Below are 24,696 nucleotides of genomic sequence, written 5' to 3'. Positions count from 1 at the left end.
GCCAGGCAGCAGCCAACCTGCCAACACCTACTGACACTCACTCATCTCCCAGAGAGAGAGAAAGAGAGCGAGCGAGCGAGCGCGAGCGAACGGGCGCGAGTGAGAGCGAGCGAGCGAGCGAGCAAGAGAGAGAGGGAGAGACAAAATACCTACCAGGAAAGGGGGGGAGGAAGTCCAGCTTTTGCAAACTATTCAATTTTTTTTCTTGATTTTTTTTTCTCCCTGCTTTCTTTGAACAATACTTTAACGAGAGAGGATCCTAATACAGATACCGCAGGGGCAAAGCTTAAAGGAGGGGGGAGGGGGGAGGAAAAATTCAAGAAACAGAAACCCCTCGCGGAGTTTTACTGGAAGAAAAAAAAACGGGTCTGAAAGATTTCTCCTCTTCATCATCATCAACCATCATTCATTCACTACCTTGACATTCCGGGCTTTGATTGACAGCTGGAGTGGCAAAAAGCCATGAAACACGACAGTTCGGTTACATGTGGGCTGCTGACGGGCCGCTCGTAACCTTCAGTTCGGGGGCTTGACAATTTTTTTTTCTTCTTTTTCTTCTTTTTCTTTTCTTTTCTTTTTTTTTTCCAACTGAGGGGAAAAGAAGAGAAAGAGGGGGAAAGGAGGACCGAAGAGGAGGAGGAGGGGAGGGGGGAGGAGGAGGAGGTGGAGGTGGAGGAGGAAGATCAGGAGGAGGAGGAGGAGGAGGAAGAAGAGGAAAAGAGAGAAAAAGAAGAAATATCACAGAAAAAAAAAACTCTTCGTTGTCTTCCCTGAGCTTTTTTTTTTCCCTAAAAATAACATATTGGAAAATTGGGAGAAGTCTCCTTGGTTTGGAAAAAAAAAAAAGGAATCTTCAGCCTAGATCACTTTCTTATCCGGACTGGGATATTAAATATACGACACATCCAGGAGTTTATTGGAGCGCAGACTGATGGCGCAAAGGGTAGGTTTAAATCTCCAACACTTACCTAGATATAAATCCTCTCCTAAGAGGGGCCTGCCCCATGCCTCCTCTCCCTTCAACGCTGCTGCTGTTGCTGCTGCTGCTGCTGCTGCTGCTGCTCGCTGCTTGATGATGGCGGCCAGTATTTTAAAAAATAGCAGCAAAATTATCCACCGGCTTCTTTCCCCCCCGTGCCTCTGCGTGTGTGCGAGTGTGTGTGCGTGCGTGTGTGCGTGTCTGGGCGCGCGTGTTCCAGCGCTGTGCGAGCAGGCGGGCGGCGAGTGCGTGTGAGTGCTGTGTGTGTGCGTGTGCAATTGTTACACGCTTTCGCCTGGCTCCAGCTTTTACCCCAGCAGCGCGATTCCCCCCGGTTCTTCTGCTGCCGCCGCTGCCGCCGCTGCTCCCGCGGCTCGGGGCGGGCACGGGCTGCGTAGGAGCCGCCGCCGCCGCCGCCGCCGGGGCCGCCGCTGGGGCCGCGCTGCCGCAGCCGCTGCGCCGCCGCCTAGACTAGCCTGGGCTGCTTGTTTTGTCTCTGAAATTGACAAGGACACAGGGAATCGGCTGCTAAATAATGTTTCTGGTAACTTTCACGTTATTCCCCCCCCCCCCTCCGCTCCCTGCCCCCGGGGAGGCACCGGCCCTGGTCTTCCCTGGTCCTCGGCGTTCTCGTCCTGATTATTAGCGTTTTCCTTCTCTTTATTTTGTTTCATTTCGCCTTTTGATTTATTGGATCCTCTGGAGGAGGCGAAGGGGGGTTGGGGGTGGGATCCGGGGCTTCCTCCGCACACTAACTCCACTTCTCCCTGGCTGGCTCGCCGCGGCTCTGCTGCCTCCGGCGGGCGCGGGGCCTCCCGGCGCCCCCGCAGCCCGTGGCCTCTCCGCCTCCTCTCCCCGCTCTCCGTGCTGCTCCTGGTTCATACTTTCTCGTTTTAAGATGGAAAAGCATTTCCCTCCCCGCACATAACTTTCAGCTCCGTTGTTTCGGCTGGTTTGGCTTCTGTGTGTTCAACTTGTGCCGGGTACTCTTCTGCCTTCTGACTTTGTTTTTATTTTTATTCTCTTCTCTCTCTCTCTCTCTTTCTGCCTCCCCCCCTCCCCTCGGTCTTTCTCCCTCTCCCGCTCCCATCTCTATCCCCTTCCCACACCTCGGTTCCCTCGTTCCCTTGCTCTCACTGCCTTCGCCCCCTTCCTCTGGCCGGGTCCTGACAGTACGATGAGCTGCCCCATTACGGCGGGATGGACGGAGTAGGGGTTCCCGCTTCCATGTACGGAGACCCTCACGCGCCGCGGCCGATCCCCCCGGTTCACCATCTGAACCACGGGCCGCCGCTCCACGCCACGCAGCACTACGGCGCTCACGCCCCGCACCCCAATGTCATGCCGGCCAGTATGGGATCCGCTGTCAACGACGCCTTGAAGCGGGACAAGGACGCGATCTATGGGTAAACCGACCCCCCGGGCGGGCCCGGCTAGCCGTGTGCGAGAGCGAGAGTGTGTTTGTCTCTGTGGGGGTTGGGGGTCGGGCGGCTAAGTGGGGAGTTATTTCTGCGTGGGGGCGGGGGACACGCCTGTCTTAGGAAGGGACAGTGGACGGGCCTGCTCGTGTGCCCTGGGTGTCAGAGACCCTTCACTCCCCCGGCCCGGGCACGCCAACCCTCACAATCCTAAGTGGCAGAGTCCTCTGAGGCGAGCCAGGGCCTTCTCCCCAAGGACAGGACTCTCGGCAGTAGGACGCAGAGCTGGTCGTTTCGGGCCCCCTAGCAGAGGCCTTGCCGAAGGGAAAAGTTTCCTGCGGATGAGGAGCAACTTTCTCTCTCTCTCTCTCTCTCTCTCTCTCTCTCTCTCTCTCTCTCGTTTCCTACCGAGGGTCTGGGAGCCACTAAATGCAGCTTGAGCTCGGATCAGGGCTGTTTCTGTCGGCCAGGAAGTCCTAATCACCCACTTCTTAATTCTCTGTAAATAAAGGGGGCAGACCTTGAAGTGCGTGCGGCCGCGTGGAAGCGTCTGCGGCTTACCCAGAGCCGCTGTTGGGGAGGAGTGAAGGAGAGGGCTGGAGATTATTTTGGATTCTTGGAGAACTCAGGGAGGGTGGGCTGCACGGTCCACATGTGTACCACACGGGCTCTTCCGGCGCGGGGTAGGTGCGGACGGCGGCGGGACGCCGAGGGGAGGGGACAGTGGGTCAAACCCCAAGTGAGCCCAGAGCCAGAGGCCTCCAGCATCCCCGAGTTGTAGCTCGGCCGCCCGGAGGAACACAAAGGCACCCGCGCACGCACACTTGCAAGTTTTAAAACACGGCTTATTTATTTTTGTCTGCTGCAATGCTGGCAGAAATGTGGTCTTTGGAAGGAAGCTCTTCGCTCTTCGGCGTTTAGCATTCCTATTATCACCCCCCCCCACACACACACACCCACCCACACATACACACGCATACACCCGGCCTTTACTAGAAGTAATGCAAACAAGTTTATGAGACCAGGGGGGTGGCGAGGTTAGGGAATGTCACTCTGGTGTGCACCTAGGTGCCGCCTGCGGCCTCGTCTGAAATGCCCCCCTGGAAACGCAGAATTAAAACAATTCTTTTTTAATTCCAAAAGAGTGCTCCTTTCCTGAGAGAGGTCAGGTCTAGGTCGTAGGGGTTGGTTCCGCGGCCGCTGTGGGGTGGGCAGTGGGTTCCGGACCAAGCTCGGGATTCCACATCGCCCAAGCTCCTGGGTTGCTCTCTCTCGAGGAGGGTTCCGGTGAGGCTGTTTGTCTTTGGCGGGCTCAAGGGGCTGGGGGGCTTCCTGCCGAAGTCCGAGGGACTTGTGATCCGGGGAAGGCCCAGGCCCTTTTTCCTCGAGGTTTCTGGCCCAGGCTGGGCTGTCTGAGGACGGGTGGTGCGGTGTGATGCGTGCTTGTTGTGTTATGGAAGGAATCCGAACCCTCCAAACTTGCTGATTACAGTTCTCGCTCCTTCCCCTCTGCACCCCATCTCCGTGCGTGTGTCTCTGCGTGGCGCTGCCCGTTAGGCACCCGTTGTTTCCTCTGTTAGCTCTGGTCTTTGAGAAGTGCGAGCTGGCGACCTGCACGCCCCGGGAACCCGGAGTGGCCGGCGGAGACGTCTGCTCCTCCGACTCCTTCAACGAGGACATCGCGGTCTTCGCCAAGCAGGTCCAGCCTTCTTGACCCAATCACCTTCCTGCAGCCCCTCGCTCCCCTTCCCTGGCCTCGGAGCTCCACTTGAAAGAGGAGGAAAAGGCAGGGACACCCGATCTGTTCCTTTGGCCCAGTCCGCCCTCTGCGCCTCCCATCCCTGAGCCTGAAGGCGAATTGGAAGCGGAGATAAATAGGGGTGTTTGTTTTCCCCCCCTAGCCAGGAATACAGGGGCTCGACCCTCGAATTAAAGTTGACCTGCTCCTAATCTGGGGCTTGGCCTTTTTCCCCCGCCTGCAGCTACTTGAACAAGAATTGGGGAGAGGGGGCCGTGAGGGGCCAGGGAGTGCCCTGGAGGCCAGGAAGCCGGGCGCCTCTCGGAGCGGTCAGCGCGGGGCGCGGAGCCGAGGGAGGCGGAGAGCTGCAGCCCCTGGGACCGCTGGACGGGACGTACTCCAGGTCCGGAGCAGGGGCCCCGAGTTCCCGGCCTCAGCTCGCTGGTTCCTGGGCTTCCTTTGGCGAGGACAGAGTCAGGAGGCCCTGATTCTTTGACAGCTGGTCTCACTAATTTAAGGCTCCAGTTTGTTTCCTGAGCTCTACCAAACCCCTTTCCCCTCTTCCCCACCACCGTCCCCACTCCAGGTGGGTCGTGGATAGGGAATTTCTTCTTTTAAAAAGGGTGGTGATTCATGCTGGCTTCCCTTGCCTCTTACAGGTTCGTGCCGAAAAGCCACTTTTCTCCTCAAATCCAGAGCTGGACAATTTGGTAAGGCTCTCTGCTCCTCGCCTGTTCCCCAGCCTCGGCCCCCTCCCGTGCCCAGAGCGCCCACTCTGCCCGAGGGCTTGGCAGAGTTCTACCAGAGCCCTCCTTTGGAGCCCCAGGGCGATAGGGAGGAGGGCGAGGACAGCTTAGAGCCCTCAGCCAAGGAGGGATGGACGTGGGGGGGAAGCGAAGCCCAGGAGGGCAGACGCGGGGCCCGAGACGCCGGGAGCGGGAGCTAGGGCTGACTCCCAGGTCTCGGCCCGGGGAGTAGGCTGCGAGAAGTGAGTTATTTCCTCTGTTTGCCGGGGCGGGCGGCGGAGTCCCGGGCGGCTAACCCGAAGGAAGTAACCGCGGGCGCACGGAGGGCGGGCTTGGGGTGAGGGGCTGGCTCGGGGTGAGGGGCGGGCCAGCGCAGGCCACTTTTAGGTGCGATTCTTTTGCTAATTTGCACGATTTCAATATTAAAAGTACTTAAATCCGCTTTCAAAGGCCTCGCCTCGCCATTCATCTGGAGTATTTCCTTCTTTAGTGAGGACGGATTTCGCTGGGTACGCCGTTCTGAAAAGCTCTTGCTATCCAGAGAAGCCACTTTAAAAAAAAAAAAAATGGCCTGAGGTCGAGGGAGGGGACATGTGAAGAGGACTCAGGCAGAGAAAGAAGGCCTGGTCCCAGGAAAGCAGCCCTTACACATAAATAGCATAGTGAACATCAGGGGGAGAGATATTACTGCTAGGCTAAGGTTGAGTCAGTTTCCCGCCCTGTGGCCAATGAGGCAGAGCTGATCAGTAATCGCTTGGTTTTTCTGCCTATTTCTTGATGTGTGGGTTTTGCCTGACCACCTGCGGGTTTCTTCTCCCTAGCCCAGTGCCCTCACCACCCCCCACTCAGGGCCTGGAGTCAAAGAGCCCTAACTCCATACTCCTGAACTTTTCTTTCAGATGATACAAGCAATACAAGTACTAAGGTTTCATCTTTTGGAATTAGAAAAGGTAAGCAGGAAATAATGCTCCCATTCTGGTGTAGGCATTTCCCTGTCCAGGGTGAGTCGGGATATATCTGGCAAACCTCCAGTGTGTGGGATTGAGCATCTAGAGAGGTGGAGCATGTTACCATGTCCTTCCTTCAAATCGCTCCTCTGTTCAAGGGCTCAGAGGATGAGTGAACCCCTTGCCTTTTAAAGTACCTCCACCCCCCCCCCACACACACACACTTTCCCCCGCAAGGCATTCAGGATTATTTTGAAATGCAGCAAGCTGTTTGTGTTCCTGGACACTCAGCCTGCCTTGTGTCTCTATTAGCTCAGCTCACCCTCCGCCCTGAGTCTGCATTAGGTGCAGGCAGAGGGAATCACCCTTGCTGAGGTGTCTTCACACTGCTCTGCCAGCTCAGTCACTTCCCCCCGGAAGCATAGAAAACTCCTGGCTTACTGAAACACAAACATGAATGCTGTCCCCAGCTCCAGTGTTCTCATGTTATTATCAAATCAGATTTTCCTCCCTGGACTCCCAGTCTGAACCCAGTCATTTCCAGTCCTGCTTCTCTGTCTCTATTATAACTTGTTGCTCTTGGGGAAGTCTCTGGAGAGTAATATCTGCAGCAACAATCACTCTATTGTTTCCTTGCCTTCAACTATTACACCCCTTAATTAGAATTAGTTTGGAAGACTTCACACTGTTGCTCTTTCCAAATGTAACCTTGCAACCTGATACTTTTCAATCTTTAAAAATGAAACAAATAAACAACAACAACACATGACCCTCCTTATAGGTCCACGAACTGTGTGATAATTTTTGCCACCGGTACATTAGCTGTTTGAAGGGGAAAATGCCCATCGACCTCGTCATTGATGAAAGGGACGGCAGCTCCAAGTCAGACCACGAAGAACTTTCAGGCTCCTCCACAAATCTCGCTGACCATGTAAGTCCGCTAGCCTTTGGCATTCTAAGGCTGCTGGGCAAATGATTTTTTTTTTTTTTAAACAACTTGTTTCAATATCTGACTCGGTTTTCTTTTTAAATGAGTTGAATTATTTTGATGCCTTTTTCTCTCTTTCTCACTACCTCTGCCATCCTCTTCATCTTCATTTTCTCTTTCTTGGACCTCCAAAACCAGGGAGCTGATAGAGTGATTTGTGCTCTTAATGTGTAAAGTTTTGGATTTGGAGACTCAGGTGATAGCAAGTTCTCTGTTTTTATGATGACCATTGTCTTTGCTGCTTTCTCATCTCTGAGTAATCAGCACAACAGGGGAAAACAGTCAGCTAGACAGGACGTGGCGGGGGGGAGGACTCAAGGAAAGAGAATTGGGGAGTGGAGGCTGATTTCCCATTCTATCACAGAGAAGACAGTCCTGACCATGATTAGTAATATTATACTGCATTGGAACTAAAAGTAGTGAACAAACATGTTAACAATCTCAGTATTTCTGCTGTATAGAAACTTACTGTCAGAATATGGACTTATTGCCAAGTGCCTGAAGCATCTTCATAATAAAAGACAGTAACCTTGATGAACCAATTATTAACAATGTATTACAGAAAGCTGAAAGGAATTATGATTGAGTAACCATAGGTTAGTGGTTGAATTTTAACACTTTAACAGTTGGTGAATGAGGACAGAAAGCACAGTAAGGGATGACTGTGTATGTCAGGCCAGGAAAGGAGATTTCTTTCTATTCTCTATGTTTTTAATCCTATTTTGGAACCGATCTAGTGAGTCTGCTGCTTAAAAAAAAAAGCATATGTAGTGAGACTGAAAATTTGAAAAAGAAGCAAAGAGAAGAAAGATTGCAGCTGGTAGGAAAGGCAAAAGTGGCGAGGTTAAAGAGTGGGTGTGAACAGCAGTTTATTTATAGGAACTGGAATCTGGGGGTAGGGGACAGGGAGTCTATAGATTACGTTCAGTTGAACTCACAACCCAAGTGATAGAGGCTGTGGTCTAATAACTTCATGGCTGAAATATTAATTTCATGCCTTGTATGATTTAAGCAAACATCGAAGCAGTTTGGCCCTCCACACCCCTTTCTGGGCATTAAGAGGGATGAATTGAGATACCCCCAAAGTTTTCAGAATATGTTGTCGTAGATTTTAATCATTAACTTTTGTACTATATGGGAAGCTCGCCCGAGAACAAAAGTTAGAAAAAGAAAGAAAACTAAAACCTCAGTCCAGTATGTCCAATTCTGAGACAGAATGAAGCCTATGGTGTTTACCCTTACCTATTTCCATTCCAGTGGAGGAAACTGTAGGGAGCCCTTTAGCATGCTCAGTGTGTTAAATGAAATCAAAAGGGTGCAGCAACAGCAGCTCTAGGAAGTTTATTTGCTGATCTGTGATTCTCCAGCATGTGGTTATGGTCCATGGGGCATGATACTCTCTCAGAAATATTTGCTTTTGTTGTTCTTATTTGTTGATTTTCATTGCTTTCTGTTTCCCAATTACATATGCATTCACATTATTGGGCTCTAGTTACATGGTTCACAGAATGAGAGGTTCACAGTTCCCTGCTGAAAACTTTTCTCATGATATTTCTAGGGATCCAGACCACTTGGTTTTCTAGATCAGTTTCTTGTCAAGTGTTTTTCCAGGGGTTGTATAGAGCTAGAGTATGCTGATGTTTATGTAGAAAAGATAAACTAGGCTATTTAGAGTATTATCTGCTAGACCATGCTGATGTGTGGTGTTATTTTAATATTTAAATGTACACTCAAGGAAGAAGTTGTACCTAAGAGGAGAGTGCTTTGATAATCTAGCAATAGTCATCTTTGGATAAAAGAGTCAACTGTAACATTTGTTGCTCCCCTTTCAGGCCCCAAATCAAGTAAATATGACAACTGATTTATTTTGAGCCCATGAGGGCTTGCCACCTCATTGGGCGTCATAATTTAGAGCCTTTTATTTCCTGGAGATCTGAACTATAACATTTTTACTTTAGCCCCCTGCTATTTGTTTTGAAATGAAGCAATAATTTGTTCCACCAGCACACCGAGTGGGAAATGGAGAGCTTTGCCACAGACTCGTATTTTATGCAGGACCTGAGAGAAAATCTTCGAGAGGTTTCACCATCCTTGATACTTTTGAGGCATAGGTGTGTTGATTGTATTAATGTCCAGCCCTCCCCCTGCAAAGGGAATCCTCTTGTGCTTTGCAGCCTCTCTAATAAATTGCCCTCCCCCGTTCTCCACAGCCACACACAAAAAAGTGAAAACAGAGGCACTCCCTGAAAAGTGGTATGAGTGGAGCATTTTCAGCATGTAAATGTGTCCAACTTGAATCTTCAGGTTTATTTTTTCATTTGCTTTGATATGCATATTTAATACATTGCCCCAGGCTGCATCTCATTTGGTGAACGCTAGTGCAGGGGTGATGATGAACCACTTCAGAAGGACCCAGACAGCATGTTGTTTTCTCTGTTTTATCTGTTGGCCCACTATTCTGATCTACTGAGCTTCCTCGTGGTTTTATTTGCACATGAAATGCTGAGAGCATTTCAACTTATTGGCTATGAATAATGACAGCTAAAAAAGAAGTGTAGTTTAATTTGTTGTGTGCCAAGGTTTCTCTTGTGGAGGTGACAGTTTGTGACAGCTGTTTGACACCCCCAAAACACATACACCTCTGTCCTTATTAAGTGGTATCAAGCTACATTGTGTGTGTGTGTGTGTGTGTGTGTTTAGGGAAGGAGCAGGCAAGAGAGAAGAAGAAGGGGGGGTGGAAAGAGAAAAAGAGTGAAAAGAAAGAATAAGTACCTAATTCTGTGCAGCAGGAAGCGGATAAAGAAGTATTCTCTCGGGGTAAAATATTAGGTCCCAATGTAGCATTTGATTTTCTTATTAAAGAATTTGAAAAGATAAATGAATAGAAGGGATGGATATAAATATCAAAAGCAAATATTATTGACAGGCTTTTAAGAATCAATTTTATATATTCATATTTAGTAAATCATGCTAATTTCACACTTTATAATGTTATATAAAAATCTGATATGACACAGCTATATTAAGATACCATACTAGTCTTACTTTACATCCTTGTATTCAGTGAGGATACTGAATCTGTTCGTTTTTTATTAACACTTACACATGATAGGCATAATGATAAGAGGAAATGTGGAATTAAATAGAAAATAAGATATGCAGTGTAAGCTACTATTTTTGTGTGATTGGTAAATTCATAATGAATGCTTATGTTTTTAATATACTGTATATTTATCTTCTACTTTTATAGTAACATAATAGTAGTTATAGGTGAGAATCAGTTATTACAATATTCTTTGGAATTCTGTGGAGAAAAAAAATATATAATAGGCAAAGGAAATAGAACTCTGCTTTCCAGCTGTAGTTCATGTTCAATTTCCCAGACATTCAAATTTATCATGTTTAAAATAAACATGCCAGAAAAACAATTTTTTTGCTAAAAAAGTTTTAACTCGAAGACTGTTGTGAAATAATCATGCTTTTCCTAATCTGTAGTGTTTCTGAATAGATTATAGCTGTATTATCTATTTTACATAATTTGGGTCAAATCTTCAGTGCAGAGAAATGAAAATAAACACATGTGTCTAAATCAAGTTTGGACCAATGAAATATATTTGTTTGAAATATTCTCTGAACTAAGCTTTATTTGCTTGTGGTGCATACAATTGGACAATTATATTGTTATTCCTAATTATTGGTCATAAAGAGGTACATTTTTTTTTCTTTGAAAAAATTAAGAGGGAAGAAAATACAATTACATCTGTTAACAGTTAATGGCAGGTGCCTAAAAATTGACTGGTTTTGATAACAGCTCTACTAAAAGAAAAATTATTTTAATTTTTAGGTTGAAAGTAGTAATTTACATGAAGATAGGTTTTCTTTTGCATTTCTGAGTACTGCAAATTTATTTATGTCTATACAGTTTTTTAAAATAGGTTAGATCAGAGGGGAAAATCTCCAGAATCTTATTCCTGACAACATACAGGCAAGTGCCTGTATGTAAATCCCATTACTACCTGAGAAATTAGCAGGGAGTGATGGTGAGGAGAGGGATAGGTTTAAGTGGTTGTTTTATAGGAGATAAAGAGGGAAACAATGAGATTTGATAATAATATCAATAACATGAAGGATTCATTTTGTCCGACAGTTTCTTATGTTCCAGTGCATGATTAGACCTCAGGGTGTGTTAGCCAGGGCCTTGGGGACTCAGTCGGGAAAAGTTCTAGTTCTGAGCTCTGTCCACCAACTCAAGGAGACACATGGCGGGCTGGAGGGGGGGTGGGCCAGGGTTTTCTGGTGTTGATGTTGTTGCTTTGTCTTTCCTGGTAGTTGATAACTTTCCTGTTAATTTCCCATCAAGAGTAATTATACTTCTTAAGTCTTTTAAGTTGTATGTTGGAGTATGTTTTCATTGTCACTGTGATGAATAAAAATTAGGAAAAGGTATACTTGATAACCACATAGAGATCATGATAAGGTTTTATAAGTATTATTTTTAAGTTAACTTTCATATTTGTTATACTGAATATTATAGGAGGTATTTTATAATATGAAATTATACCAACAGAACAAGATATATCTGTCTTCTCTAAGAACTGCTCCATTAAACAGAAAAATCAGTTCTAAATCGTAGTCACTCCTTTCATGAGAGTTGCCCAAATATGAGAGTACTTCAACAAGTTCATGGAAAACTGGAAATAAAAGATAAGCTTATTTTGGTGTGAAAACATTTGAAATCCACGCATAGTTTTTCACAGTGCATGTTTTCCATGAACTTTTTGAAGACCCCTGTATTAATTCCCAAAGCCTAAAAAAGGGGTGAAAGTGGGGAGACAAGGGAAAGACCCAGGCTCTATTTACATTTTTAAAGAATGAGCCTAGAGTCTGAAAGCACACATAGGTCTCCTGAGTTCTTATGTCAACTTTAGAATAACGAAGCTGAAATTCCAACATTTGTTCAAATCATACAATGAATATTTTTAACTTTTGTAGATTTGAATACTCCATAATAAGAGTCAGCATCTTGTTCTTTAAAAATTGTTTTGCATAATGTTAATTAAAAATTAAAGCACTATAAAGTTGTAAGAAATAAATAACTGAATATTATATGTATGTTATATATGATATATATATATCGATCCAAGTATATCTTCCCTTTGTTGTTGAATTATATTGAGTCAAATTAGTTTTCAGCAAATTCATTTGCTGATTAAAATATCATTATGTGTATTTACTAGGATACTGTGTGTGCACATATCCAGAATTACTTTACTGCATTTTCCATTTTCATATATAATTTTTCACTTGATGTTATGCAGCTGTGTAGGTTCTTGAAAAATCTAACATGCATGAGGGCACCTCAAAAAGTTTGTGGAAAATGGGATTAAAATATATGTTCATTTTATCGCAAAAAATTTGAAATCCATTCATAGTTTCTGAAGACCCGTCATATTTTTAAAGTCTACCCTTATATTTTGTGAATGTCTTTAATAATGGAATGAAAAGTGGAAGTGATCTTAGGGATTATCTTGTCTAACTTCTTATTTTAAAGAAATAAAGGAAATGAGTCCCTGAGAAATGAAGTACATCCCTACTCAAGGTCACATGGCCAGTGAGAGGTGGCACCCTGGAGCTTTAATTCCAATCTAATGTTTTCTGTACCACATCCATTGAACCGTCTTTTCATTTGGGGTCCAAAGTGAGCATCAGCCCATTTCAGATATAACTTGAATGAAGTCTGGGCTTTTTTCTCCTTGAAGTCTAATACATTTTGCTCCCCCCATGCCTGTTTTGTATTTATTTAGAAGCCAGAACCATATACTGTGTAGAATCGGTTAAAAGAGGAATACCACCAATTCACCAAGACTTAATAAATATTCTGCTCTAGGCAGTCTCTCACACAAATGCCATAATGATTTAAAATATTACAATTCTACCATATCTGCAGCCTCAACAGAAGAGGTGCACATACAATTTGCTTCCAATACCAAGAGACTCCTGTGCTCTCCGTACTCTTTTCTAGATTTAGCAAAATTCAATGATGGTGTGAAATCAATTTTTTCTTTTTAACTTTCAAGGGAGAAAACACTGGCAGAATCGTGTTTTCTAGGGAAAGCTGTGTGTAAATGAGAAACCGAGGAGAGCAGCAGAGCGCTCTCCTGTGGCCCTGCTACTACAAGCTCTGCCCATATTGTCTCCTGCTTTTATATTAATTACAACTTGCATTATCAGCTGTGAGTCTGTAGCCCAGCAAATAGAAAATACTGCCCCTGGAGACTTAGCTTCTTGTATCTATTTTCCATCTCCTTCTATTGTGCTCCACTCAGTATTCACTGCTTTTCTCCTGGTAACACTGCTCTTTAACGCAATTACGTAAGAGTAAGAAGAGGACCATATTTGACTCTCAATTATTAAAGCCACTGGGAATAGAAACATGTTCACTCCTTACCCTCGGGCATCTTTTGTGATACTTTTGGCTGAAGGACAGGATACATCTTGTGGAATGCATATACCTGAGTGTTCATCCACACATATGCACACAGAGAGCCCTTCTCTTCGTTTTTCTACATACGTCATGTGTTTTTACGTGCTTTTGTATGCCACTTTGGTTTCAGGACTCACTAAACTTCTGCATGTAATTTGGCAGACAGCCAGGCAGTTATTCTTGAAGGATGTAAATTTGGAAACTATCTGGTAGGATGGGGGGGAAGGGGAGGAGTTGTGATACAAATATTTCAATCTCAGGATAAAAAATCAGCACTATGGGTAATGGGTTATAGCTTTTCACATAGGTTACAATTTCCTATGACTAACTATGACCAGGTTTTGTTTTTGTTTTTAAGTTTGTTTTTTTTTGAAAGGCAGAGTGACGCACATACACACAGGGAGAGACAGAGAGATCGTCCTTCCGTTGGTTCATTTCTCCAAGTGATTACAACAATCAAGACTGGGCCAGGCCAAAGCCAGGAGCCCAGAATTCCATGTGGCTGGGAGGAACTCAAGTACTTGATCCATCATCTGCTGCCTCCCAGAGTGTGCATTAGCAGTAAGTTGGATTAGAAGTGGAAGCTGAACTCCAACCACAAACTCCAGTACAGGATGTGGGCATCCCAAGTGGCAGCAGCTTAACCTGCTGCGCCACAGCACCTGCTGCTGACAACCAGCTTTTTGTTATCAAGAGTATCGATATTTGTCATTATAAATTATCACATCACCGTGGTAGGAGAATACAGATAACTTGGGGTAGCTCCTCAGCCTTGGCACTTGGAAGGATTTGCCTTTTCTTCCTTCTTTCAAGTCACATAGATATCATGTGAGACTCCTGAGTTTGTCAGTCCTTAAAACTAAACCATAATACATGAGACACTCTATGAAAATAAACATGACACATTTTCAGGAGAGCATTTTGAGGGGTGAGGGAGAAGAGATGGAGGAACTGCGGAATGGTAGATTAGTTAGTAGCTTGAGTCGGAAAACTCAAGACCCAGTATATAGGGAGGAACCAGCTACTCTTAACGTCATATTTGCTTGTGTAGCTCATTTTTCTCCGCTTTACTTTAGAAATCACCTCCTTCAGAAAACCTTTGAAAGTAATACACTGAATTATAAAATAATGAGGCTGGACTTTTTTTTAAAAAAAGATTTATTTATTTATTTGAAAGGCAGAGTTTCAGAGAAGCAGAGGCAGAAAAGGCAGAGGGGAGAGAGAGAGAGAGAGAGAGAGAGAGATACCTTTCATCTGCTGATTCATTTCCCCAAATGGCCACAAAGGCTAGAGCTGGGCCGAAATGAAGCCAGGAGCCAGGAGCTTCTTCTGAGTCTCTCATGCAGATGCAGGGGTCCAAGGGCTCGGGCCATCTTCTGTTGCTTTCCCAGGCTGAGCAGAGAGCTACATCAGAAGAGGAGCAGCCGGGTCTCAAACCCACACCCATATTGGATACTGGCACTGCAGGTGGCGACTTTACCTGCTATGCCACAGCACTGGCTCCTGAGGGCTGACTTTAAAGCTCAGCACAGGTTTGGTTGATAGGGACAAATCAGTGTGTTCAGTTGTAGAAGTCCTGCATGATCCATGGAAATCACTACAGTCCCTAAACAGAAAGACTTTCTCTAGCTTCATTTGAACGATTATATAATAACTATTGGATGACATTTACCTTAAAACATAGTTGAGGTGTTAGTGGTTAATTATTGTAATTTTCATAGGGGTAAGGAGCGTTTATAGCAGCCAGCTTAATAAAAAGCCTGCAGTGCATAAAATTAACATCGCTTGCTGTGTATACTGAAAAGTTTAGATTAGGTAAATATGTTGCACTTACGGCATTTTCTAAAAGAAGGCTGTAGCCTGTGTTGTTGCAGGACTAAACTCTTGCCATTCTATTATTTATTTATTTTTCCAAGTAATTCTCCTTACCGTTTATCTGATTACCAGCCAGCAAACAGCTGACACGAAGAGGTGGCAAAGCTTGAAGAGCCTCTGTATTCCGTTTCCCTTTACCTTGAACTTATTGGAGTGGTTTCTAACTTAGATAAAAGCGGAGCTCAGAGACATGCGTTTGTCTTCATGCAGGCAGCAGAGAACCTTGCTTCTTATTTTATTTTACTCAATTTCATTCCCTAATCTAGTTTCTCAAACTTTTCTTTGAGCGATCTATCTGGGTCATATTTATAGTCAGGAAATTTCTGCTTAGGGTTTTCACTTTGAATCAATTGCTTGCCTGATGGCAGCGCCAGTAGCATTATTTGATAGAGATGTTATTAATCTATAGACCTCTGAGTTACTTCATCATCTATCAAAAATGCCAAATATTAAGTTTAAATCAGTGTGTAACAGGTCCATAGAGGAGAAAATAAGGCTGTGGTTTTTTAATTGTTATTTCAAATAGGCTATTTACCTGTATTGCCTCAGCTGGGTTTCCTGTTTTATGTTGGTAACACTTTTTATGTGTTCCGTACATTATAGAATTGATTGTTGGGAAAAATGACAGACTGGAGACTTTTTTCTTGATAAACTGTATAAAATGGCAACATGACAGGATTACTTTCAGGTGGCCAAGAGGTTTATATATTACCTATATTTGTGTGGATCTGTCTGATTTTTAATTTTATTCTGTTGCATTTCCTCTTTTAAGCAGTAGTATATTTTTATATACTTGTATATTTAATTCTTTTCCCGTCTTTCTATGACACCCAAAGAATTTGCTTGCCAACAGATCTGTAGGCTTAGTTGAAGTTGCTGCATACAGGTGACAAGTGGCCAGCTCTGACCTCACGGCTGGTTTGTTTCGTGTACTGTTCCTACTCTCCATTTTTGCCGGAGGAAATTCCATCCCTTGTCTGCCTTCATGTGGTGCTGATAAAGTCCTTCCTGTACATTAGAATTCCTGTTTTCCTTTAAGCAGCAGCAGGGTATTGGGAATGATCAGGAAAGGGGAGGAGAAACAGGAGAAGAATATAGTCAGCAAAGTGGCTTGAGCTCTGACTCTTGGTTTACCTTGCGTGTCCTTTGAAACAAGTGGCTCTTCCTGGAAAAAGTGCTGCTGCATAAATGTAAAGCCTCCACGATGCTCAGGTGAAAGTCCTGTCTAGCCTACTCAATGACTAGTGACTCATATTTGTTTCATTTTAAAAATTGTTGTTTGTGTAAATTAAAACAGAAATTGATAATTTATTCAGTATTGATATGGTGGTTAATATCACTGCATCTGTTGGTTATATAATCAGTTAACTGCTGCTGATTTTGAGAATTCATGTAGGTTGTTTTAAGGTAGTACAGTAGTACAGTTGAAAGATATAAAGAGCGTACATTCTGGAGCCTGTGATTTTTTTTGTTTTAGGGAGTCGTTGAATTTTGTAGGCATTCCTGTTCTGAAGTCTTTAATATCCAAGAGCGCTGGGACCTGTTTCTTGGAAGAGTATGCCCTAATTGAGATAACAAGTGAAAAAGACTATTTCATTCTTAGTTTTTTTAACTTTAATATTATCTTTATTGTGGTTTAAATTTGTATATAATATACCTATATAAAACATTTCAGTTTTTTTAAAGACTTTATTTATTTGAGTGGTGGAGTTACAGACAAAGGAGAGGGAGAGACAGAGAGGTCTTCCATCCGCTGGTTCACTCTCCAAGTGACCACAATGGCCAGAGCTGGGCCAGTCCAAAGCCAGGAGCTAGGAGCTTCTTCTGGGGCTCCCAAGTGCATGCAGGGGCCCAAGGACTTGGGCCATTGTCTACTATTTTCTCAGGCCATAGCAGAGAATTGGATTGGAAGAGGAGCAGCCAGGATATGAACCAGCACCCATTTCAAATGCCAATGCCGCAGGCAGAGGCTTCACCTACTATGCCACAGCACCGGCCCTATTTCAGTTATTTCTAACAAGTGTGTACACTTATGTAATCAACACCTTATCAAGTTATAAAGCATCTCTTCTCTTTTAAAAAAAAAAATTTAAGACTGAAAAAACAACACAGTGTAACATGGCATGTAAGTATGCCCAGCTCCACAAATACTAATTTGTACACTTTTTTTTTGTCTTTCTCCGTGTCCTTCCTCTTGGTTCCTCATTTACAACTGAAATGGTAACTGTGGAAAAATTCCTTCCTTGACATCTGACGACAGAATCCCTCATCTTGGCGAGACCACGATGATGCAACCTCAACCCACTCAGCAGGCACCCCAGGACCTTCCAGTGGGGGCCATGCTTCCCAGAGTGGAGACAACAGCAGTGAGCAAGGTAAAAGGTCAAGCATTTTCCTTGTGCAAAGCAGGCATGACTAAAATAACTGCCGTATTTTATGATATCAGAACATCTGCCTCCGTGTGAACAGGAGAACGGCAGGTTAGGGAATGTAATCAGCTGCTATTTAGAAAGACAGTATTTCCTCTTCTTAACTTCCTTAACTTAAATCAAAGTATGCCTTCTCATCTTTAAGTAGGCATTACAATCACAATTGATTAGTTCTGCCAATTCCTTTACAAATTTGGTTATCTACACTTCTGTGTGTATAAGTAAATGGAATGACATCCCAACTTCATTGCTGTAATGCAGTAGCTTGAATTATTCTATAGACAGGATATTTTATTTGTAATATCAACTCTAGGAGTTCTCTGTAATCAAGCAATTGTGCCTCAAAAGCACATAGGATACAAAAGTCTGTTCTTAATAACTTTGGAAATACTGCAGGAATTTCATATGGAATCTTATCTTGGAAAAATGGCTTTTGAAATTCTTAGAAGAGTATTTTTCGTCATTTCTGTTCCACTGACATGGAGACTTTTGTCACAAGTCCTAACAGAATAGCCAGAGGGCAATGGGGACAACAACTGTAGATGTGGAGGAAGACTGGTGCAATTTAGAATACCTTCTACCATTTAAAACTCACCTGCTGCACAGAGAACAATTATGTATTGTAGGGGTGACTCTTCTATGGCTAAAATGATAATTCAAAGGAAGAGGCATTATTGAATGAGGGCCAGGAAAGTGTATAGATTTTACTTTTTAATATTTTACATGAGATGGTGTCTGATCTCCTAGGTCTATTTCATCTCTATTATGACTGTGTTTATGGCCACAATATTTAAGCATTAGACAGGCTTCCAAGTAAAGGACAGTTTAACAGCTTGAGCTGGAAATACAGATACCATTGAAAGGTGGTTGATGTAGAATAGGCACCTTTCCTTCTCCAAGTCTCTGGCCATGGATTTTTGATTCCTGAGGTTCTAGAAGAATCGAGAAAAATGTATTTTCTAGGATGAGATGCCATTCAGTTGATTCTAGGTTTAAGCAAGCTGCAAGTAACACAGAGATGATATTATCAGAAGGTAAATTGTGGAAGGAATCGTGAATTGTTTCTATTCAGGTTTTATATATTGTTTGTATTAGATCAGTTATACTGTATACAAAAGGGACTTACTTGCAAGGCATTTTGAGGGAAACTTGCCCATAGATTGAATGGATCTGCAATGCAATGACTGTAATTGTAGGGTTCCCTGGTGCAGGGATGGACTTCTCCATGTGGTGAAATCTGGAAAACTTTCCGTGACTCCATCCTCCCCACTGTCCCAAATTGTGGCAGCACAAACGGTGAAAAGTATCTATTAATAAAAACAAAACTCCTTAAAAACTGTAGAAAAGTGGGGAAAGAGAAAAGCAGACTTAATGGTCTAATGAGGTTATCTTCCAGAGACTTCTTGTGTGTGTGAGGCTCACTTTGACCTTTCACTTTGCTCAGGAGCCCAGCGCTTCATTTTTCACATTCTTGCAATTACGTTAACGCTTCAAGCATTTCTGACTCCAAGTCAGCTAGCAACACCAGGCATAACTCAACACTGTGAGTTTTTCTCCTCTCTGTAGATTCATTAACAGGTCACCAAGGTCCCAACTGAAATTTAAAACTGACTGGTTCTGTTGGGTTAGTTGAGTTATGGCGAGAGAGATAGCAGGAAAGGGCCAGAGAGAAGAGGGGGTGGGAGAGGGAAGACCCTGGGGTTTTGGAGCAGGGAGTAGTTGCAGCAACAGGCAAAGCATGACGTTTCATATTTTCATTACTTTGTTTGGTTGTTGTGTTTTTGTTTTTTTTTTTTTGTCAGGAGACAGAAGAGCTTTGAGATTGATACACTGGGTAAAAACAATACACATAAACCCCCTATGCCATGGGTAGCCGCACCCACTTATCCCATGTTGAAGGATTTGATCCCTGTGGGATTTTGTTCCTTTAATCATATCTCTGTGGGATTAACGAATGGACATGGTAGCTTATGTGTAGGAGCACTAGGAAGTCAGTCATTTTAATGTATTAAAGTTGGAGAGGAAAATGTTATGATTCCTATAAAATGGAGACTGTTTAGGCCTGGAGAATTTCCTACCTGACTTACTGCATCAGTGGTGAGAACACACATGTGTGAGAGTACTCCAGCGTTTTAGAGCAGACTTTAAGTTTTGAAGGCCAGACGTGAGTGTACTTTGTCATATTCATGCCCACCCATATTAGTCTTTGAAGCATATTTTCAAGATATTTTGTTATTTTGTTCCTCTGAATTGTCCAGAGCAGCTTTCAGTGGGAAAGATTAATTATCTGCTTCAGGGCAAAGTCAACAGAGATATTGACTGAAATCACATATGCTTATCCTAGGTTAAATCTTAGGGTTGATGTATAATGGAAAACCTGCAAGGGAAATTTATGTCCTTTGTATTAAATATATTATAATGTTTCACAGGAAACCAAGTTTGCAGTTTAGAAAAGAGTTTTCTTGCTTATTTAGAATTTATTAGCACAACAGGCATATGGAAAACTGTAAAATGATTCAGTTTCAAAACAAATTATGATAAACAGGAAAAATAGGGTTGAATTGTACTAAATACAATGTTTTCATACACATTTTAAATTAAACTTTAATAGCCATATGCTATAAAACAATACATGCATTTACGTTGCTTTATAATTTTTGTGAATATTCTTACTATACTGATTCATACAAATCTTTACTTTGGAACCTAAAAATACCTTATTTTATGGCCTGATAGTAAACAGCTACAGTTACACAGGTGAAAGGTCATCTTTTCCTCCTTAATGTTTGTGCAGTAAGCCAAAAGGAGGGGGAGAAACCCATCACATTTTTAAAATATTGTAAGAAATGAACTTGGTAGAATGTAAAACCTGACTTCGCTGTATCTTTCAAAGAACACATGCCTAGTAGTAAACCATATAAATATGAACCAGACTTTTCATTCACTCTGATTTCTCTTGCTAAAAGCAGCCAAAAGGAGGGCGTTTGCTTGTTAGTCACATTAGAATGAGGAAGGAAATCTGGTTTTTCAAGGGTAGAATTAGGGTGCAGACTCGGTGCTCTGAGGAAGTAACTGGCCTTCTTTGTGTCTCGCTTCCCATCAGTAAAATGGGGCTTGATAATAAGGCTTGGGGTCCCTAATTCTGTACCTGCTGAGTCAAAAGCTGCTTTGTATTTCATCGTGTATTTTGCCAGAGTAAAGACGAGGAAGCAGCCCCCTTGTTCCTAGAGCACTTTGAGAGCCTTAGATGAAAGGCACAATATATGTACAAAGTATTATTATTATTGATGGGTTTGTGTAACTCCCATTAACGCTGATGGGAGTTACGCATGTGAATTGGCAAGAGAATAGACCCCTCAGTGTTTAGAGCACATGAAATTTACATTTTTTCCAGTGCTGTAATTGAGATGTTGACAAATTGGAGAATATTGATGAGCCTTTGTTTTAAGTATTTCGTGCCAAGTTTGTTTTATTTTTCCTGGTTTGAACAATGGTATGGGTTCAGCGGCAATGAATAAAAGGGGTAGAGTAAAGATAACTTTGCATTTCAATATTTTGATGTGCCAATATGAAATAAATTGTCTTAGGCAAATGGAATATGCTGTTTTAATCATTAGCTATGCATGAAAGAAAAATTGATGTTGACATCTTTGCTGTAAAATCGTTGTAATGGGGCCTTCCTTACAATTCATTTTTGTAAAATTCATTTTGTACATTTTGCAGCAATTGAACAATCCCTGCACTGTGAATAGGCAGGATTCCCAGAAATACCGAGACAGTTGGCCCAGTAACTGCTGAGCTCACACTGCACACCACACGCACGTTAACCATACTGTTGCCAGACCCAGTGTAACCTAAATACATTAGCATTCTAGCATGGATAGCTCTCTGAGCTTTCAGAACACAAGGTTGTAGAAGCCAGCATACGTCACCTCAACTCTGCCACCTACCAAACCCCTGCACGGGTGCCCCTGCCTGACTTCTGGACAGTGGGGCTAGAATTCCATAACTAGACACTGTTTATTTATTATACAGTTCTTTAGCAATCATGGTGTCAAAATCTCGGAAAATCTGAATAGTGAATATAAGAGCTTAGAGGAAAGCAAAGGTCCACAAGGATAGTACACATTTGAGTTGACAATGCATAATACAATGTTATAGTTATAAAACTATTTTATAACTAGCTTTTTAATAGTTATTTTATAGTTATAAAACTATTTTCCCCACAGAAATATTCCAGTTACATATTAAAGGCAGGGGGAAAACCCTCAAACCCACTTATTGTAGGTCTTGAATATGTTCTATTGGGATTTCTTATGCAGTCTAGGAAAACTCTGTCAATGGAATGTTTTCATAGTGGCAGCAATCTCTTTAAAATAACCCTAAATACAATATGACAGATGCCATCTGGCATAATCTTTTGCTAGTTGCTTTTAACTTTTATTTTCCTAGAGCTAAGTTCATCTAAAACTGGTCACTTACTGTTGTGGTAAATACAATGACATTTCTTTTCCTTTCTGTCCCCCTAAGTATATATATAAAACACAATTCTCCAAGACATTGGTTGACTATTGCCACAGAAGAAGCTGTTGTGTGTAGAATATTTCTATTGCCTTTTCTTTCTCCTTTTTTCTGTCCAAATAAAGTAGAAGAGATTACCATCCTGGAACCATCAGCAAACAGGCAAACAATTTCTGATGATTTTCTTAGGACTTTCTGAATAGTAACTATTAGAAATAAAATCAAATTCTTCTCATAAAGAAATGCTCTAGGAGCATGTAATGGTACCCATAAATGCTTAAAAGCTTTTTATAATTGCTGTTAATTTTGAGTAATTTCTTCCTATATGGATCAACTTACTTGAAAAACCCAGAATTGGGATTTCTAGTTTTTTTTTTTCCTTTCCCAACTTAGTCATGTAAAGGGATGTCTCCTGATGCCAGTTAGAGTTTAATTTAGAGTAGTAATTAAACTTGAATACTGCCTCATAAACAAAAGATAAACAATAAACCAGCCACGTTCCCTGCTGTTTCATAGCTTTCTTTCCCAGATGTTTTAGCCTGATAATTTTTACACAGTGAACTACCTAACTTGGAGTTTTGTGGACAGAAGTCAAAACCGAGGTCTCTCTCTCTCTCTTTTTATAATTCCCCCCAAAAAAAGGAAAATGGTGGGGATTTCTACTATATGGACTTTTTAAAAAATTCTGATAAACACTTCATGCAGATGTGCTTTAAGGATCACTATAGTTCTATTTCTTAGATAGTGCTTTTTTTCTTCTTCAAAATTAATCTGGGCATGAATGTTCTTCACAATAATAGGAAGAGCAATATAATCTTGGTAAGTCAAAGAAAGAAAAGCTTGGCAATGGAAAAATTTTTCTTTTTGCCCTTCTCTCTGTTTCCCAACCCCAGTGTTTTCCCATCCACAGACATCCTTACTTTATGGCGCTACTCTTCTTTGGGCTACAAGGGTTTCTCTGTCCAGTTCTGGACACTGTCAGCCATGATCTTTCTAATTGTCAGGTACGAGTTGGCCGTTCAATGCAGAAGCCATGTTATTTTCACTGGGTGGGGTAATTACTGAAAGCTGAGAATAGCGGCACTAAAGACAGAGGGATACTTTCATGATCCCATTAGCATAAGAGTGGGTAAATTATTCATGCCAAGTGAGGATTCTATGGGGAAAAGTATAGTTAATGCACATAGTTTTTAAATGTATCCCTTTCTGCTGTGAGACTAAATTCTTGTTGGAATCAGTTCTCAGACATTTACGGGAAAGCTCTGGTGGCGTGTTAGATGCAGTTCATCTCTCTCTGTTTGCAGCGCTCTCAATAGAGACCATCTGGCAAAGATCCAAAAGGTGATTAAACAAAATGATCAGCTCTTGTTGCTGTGTTACATGTCCAATACTCTGGATTAAAAAACATGACCCACGACAGTCAAGCTAACGTCATGCCGCCCCCCTTCCCCCTCCTCGCTCCGTATAAGAATTCAGATGGTCCACAAATGTGTGTGCCATCTTTGTGTCCTTATGGCCCATAATCATGAACAGGTTGTGCAAATGGCTCTTTCTGTAGCACTGTCTGTTCCAGCAGCATAGAAGCATTTCATATTAATTGGGTCAGTCTAATATTCATATTGACATGGGGAAAAATTACTAAAATTTATTCTTATAGCAGACAATGAATATGTGTGCTTTCTGCCATGAGGGAAGTGAAATCTGACAACTGGCTTGTGCAACTGATTAATTTTTCTTGAAACTGGAGAAAATCAAAGCATGAAAAACTGTCATTCTGTGAAAACAGTGCACAACCCTTTAGAACTAAACAAAATGGATTGGGTGGGTTGGGGGGGGGAGTGTGTGGAAATGAGCTCTGGTTTTAACGCCATAATCAGGGATGAATTTACAGTGCCATTCGGAAGAGTCCTCCCTCCCCATAAACAAGCTGATAATCACAGGGAAGCTGACTTCCAATTAGGGTTTCTTTCCCTCGCATGGATCAAGGTATTTATGTGTCCTCCTTACGCTTTGATATGTTACTACTGAGTTGGTACATTTCATGTCAAATTCGAAAGTTTGGAAATAAAATGTTTTATTTTGAGGAGATCCTGCTAATAAGCAAGGTAATTTCAACCAATCATTTCACGATTGAATTAAGGTAAAAGTGCCAAGATTTGTGACTAAGGGACAGATGTATCTTATCTTTGGGGGTTTGCACCAAATGCCAAGCAGAAATATAAATTGAACAAACCAGACATTGTGAGGAAGTCATTGAAGAAATATTGAGATGAAATCTTGGAATGAATTATATATGTATATTTATAACAATGCTGTGAATTGCTGACATGTCACATTTGCATAAGCCTGAACTGTGATTCTATTAAGGGGCAGTTTAATGTATGTTGGTTAAGGCACTCCAAATACGAAACTGTTACTCATTAGATTATTCACAGATTATGTCTGGCCATCTAGTATTATGGGAATAGTCTCTGCCTGATAGTATAGGATAAATTTGAGTGCATATGTCAAGAAAAATAAAGAATAAAGGAGAAAAGAAAAAAAATTCTCAAAACCACTTTAAAACATCAT

At 42.6% G+C, this 24,696-nt stretch overlaps 1 protein-coding gene across 12 annotated transcripts in view; it reads left to right on the top strand.

Moving 5' to 3' along the window:
• The first annotated feature begins 583 nt into the window (after positions 1 to 583).
• MEIS2 (Meis homeobox 2) overlaps positions 584 to 24,696 on the top strand; it is a 238,093-nt gene continuing 213,980 nt past the window's right edge. For 4 of the 12 annotated variants that reach the window (XM_070053349.1, XM_070053353.1, XM_002717990.5 and 1 more), the window contains exons 1-7: positions 584 to 943; positions 2,153 to 2,385; positions 3,955 to 4,096; positions 4,795 to 4,845; positions 5,781 to 5,831; positions 6,610 to 6,759; positions 17,436 to 17,550. In XM_070053349.1, the coding sequence (XP_069909450.1) occupies positions 932 to 943; positions 2,153 to 2,385; positions 3,955 to 4,096; positions 4,795 to 4,845; positions 5,781 to 5,831; positions 6,610 to 6,759; positions 17,436 to 17,550 (754 nt within the window). In that variant the 5' untranslated portion in view covers positions 584 to 931. Of the gene's footprint in view, positions 944 to 1,185; positions 1,231 to 1,382; positions 1,524 to 2,152; positions 2,386 to 3,954; positions 4,097 to 4,794; positions 4,846 to 5,780; positions 5,832 to 6,609; positions 6,760 to 17,435; positions 17,551 to 24,696 lie in introns of those variants that run through there. The other 8 variants (XM_070053350.1, XM_070053354.1, XM_008269236.4 and 5 more) reach the window with 3 other exon arrangements.

This window comes from Oryctolagus cuniculus, chromosome 12 (genome assembly GCF_964237555.1).
Source record: "Oryctolagus cuniculus chromosome 12, mOryCun1.1, whole genome shotgun sequence".
NCBI classification, from domain to species: domain Eukaryota; kingdom Metazoa; phylum Chordata; class Mammalia; order Lagomorpha; family Leporidae; genus Oryctolagus; species Oryctolagus cuniculus.
The sequence above is the reverse complement of the archived record's forward strand: the minus strand, read 5'-3'. Positions and strand labels throughout refer to the sequence as shown.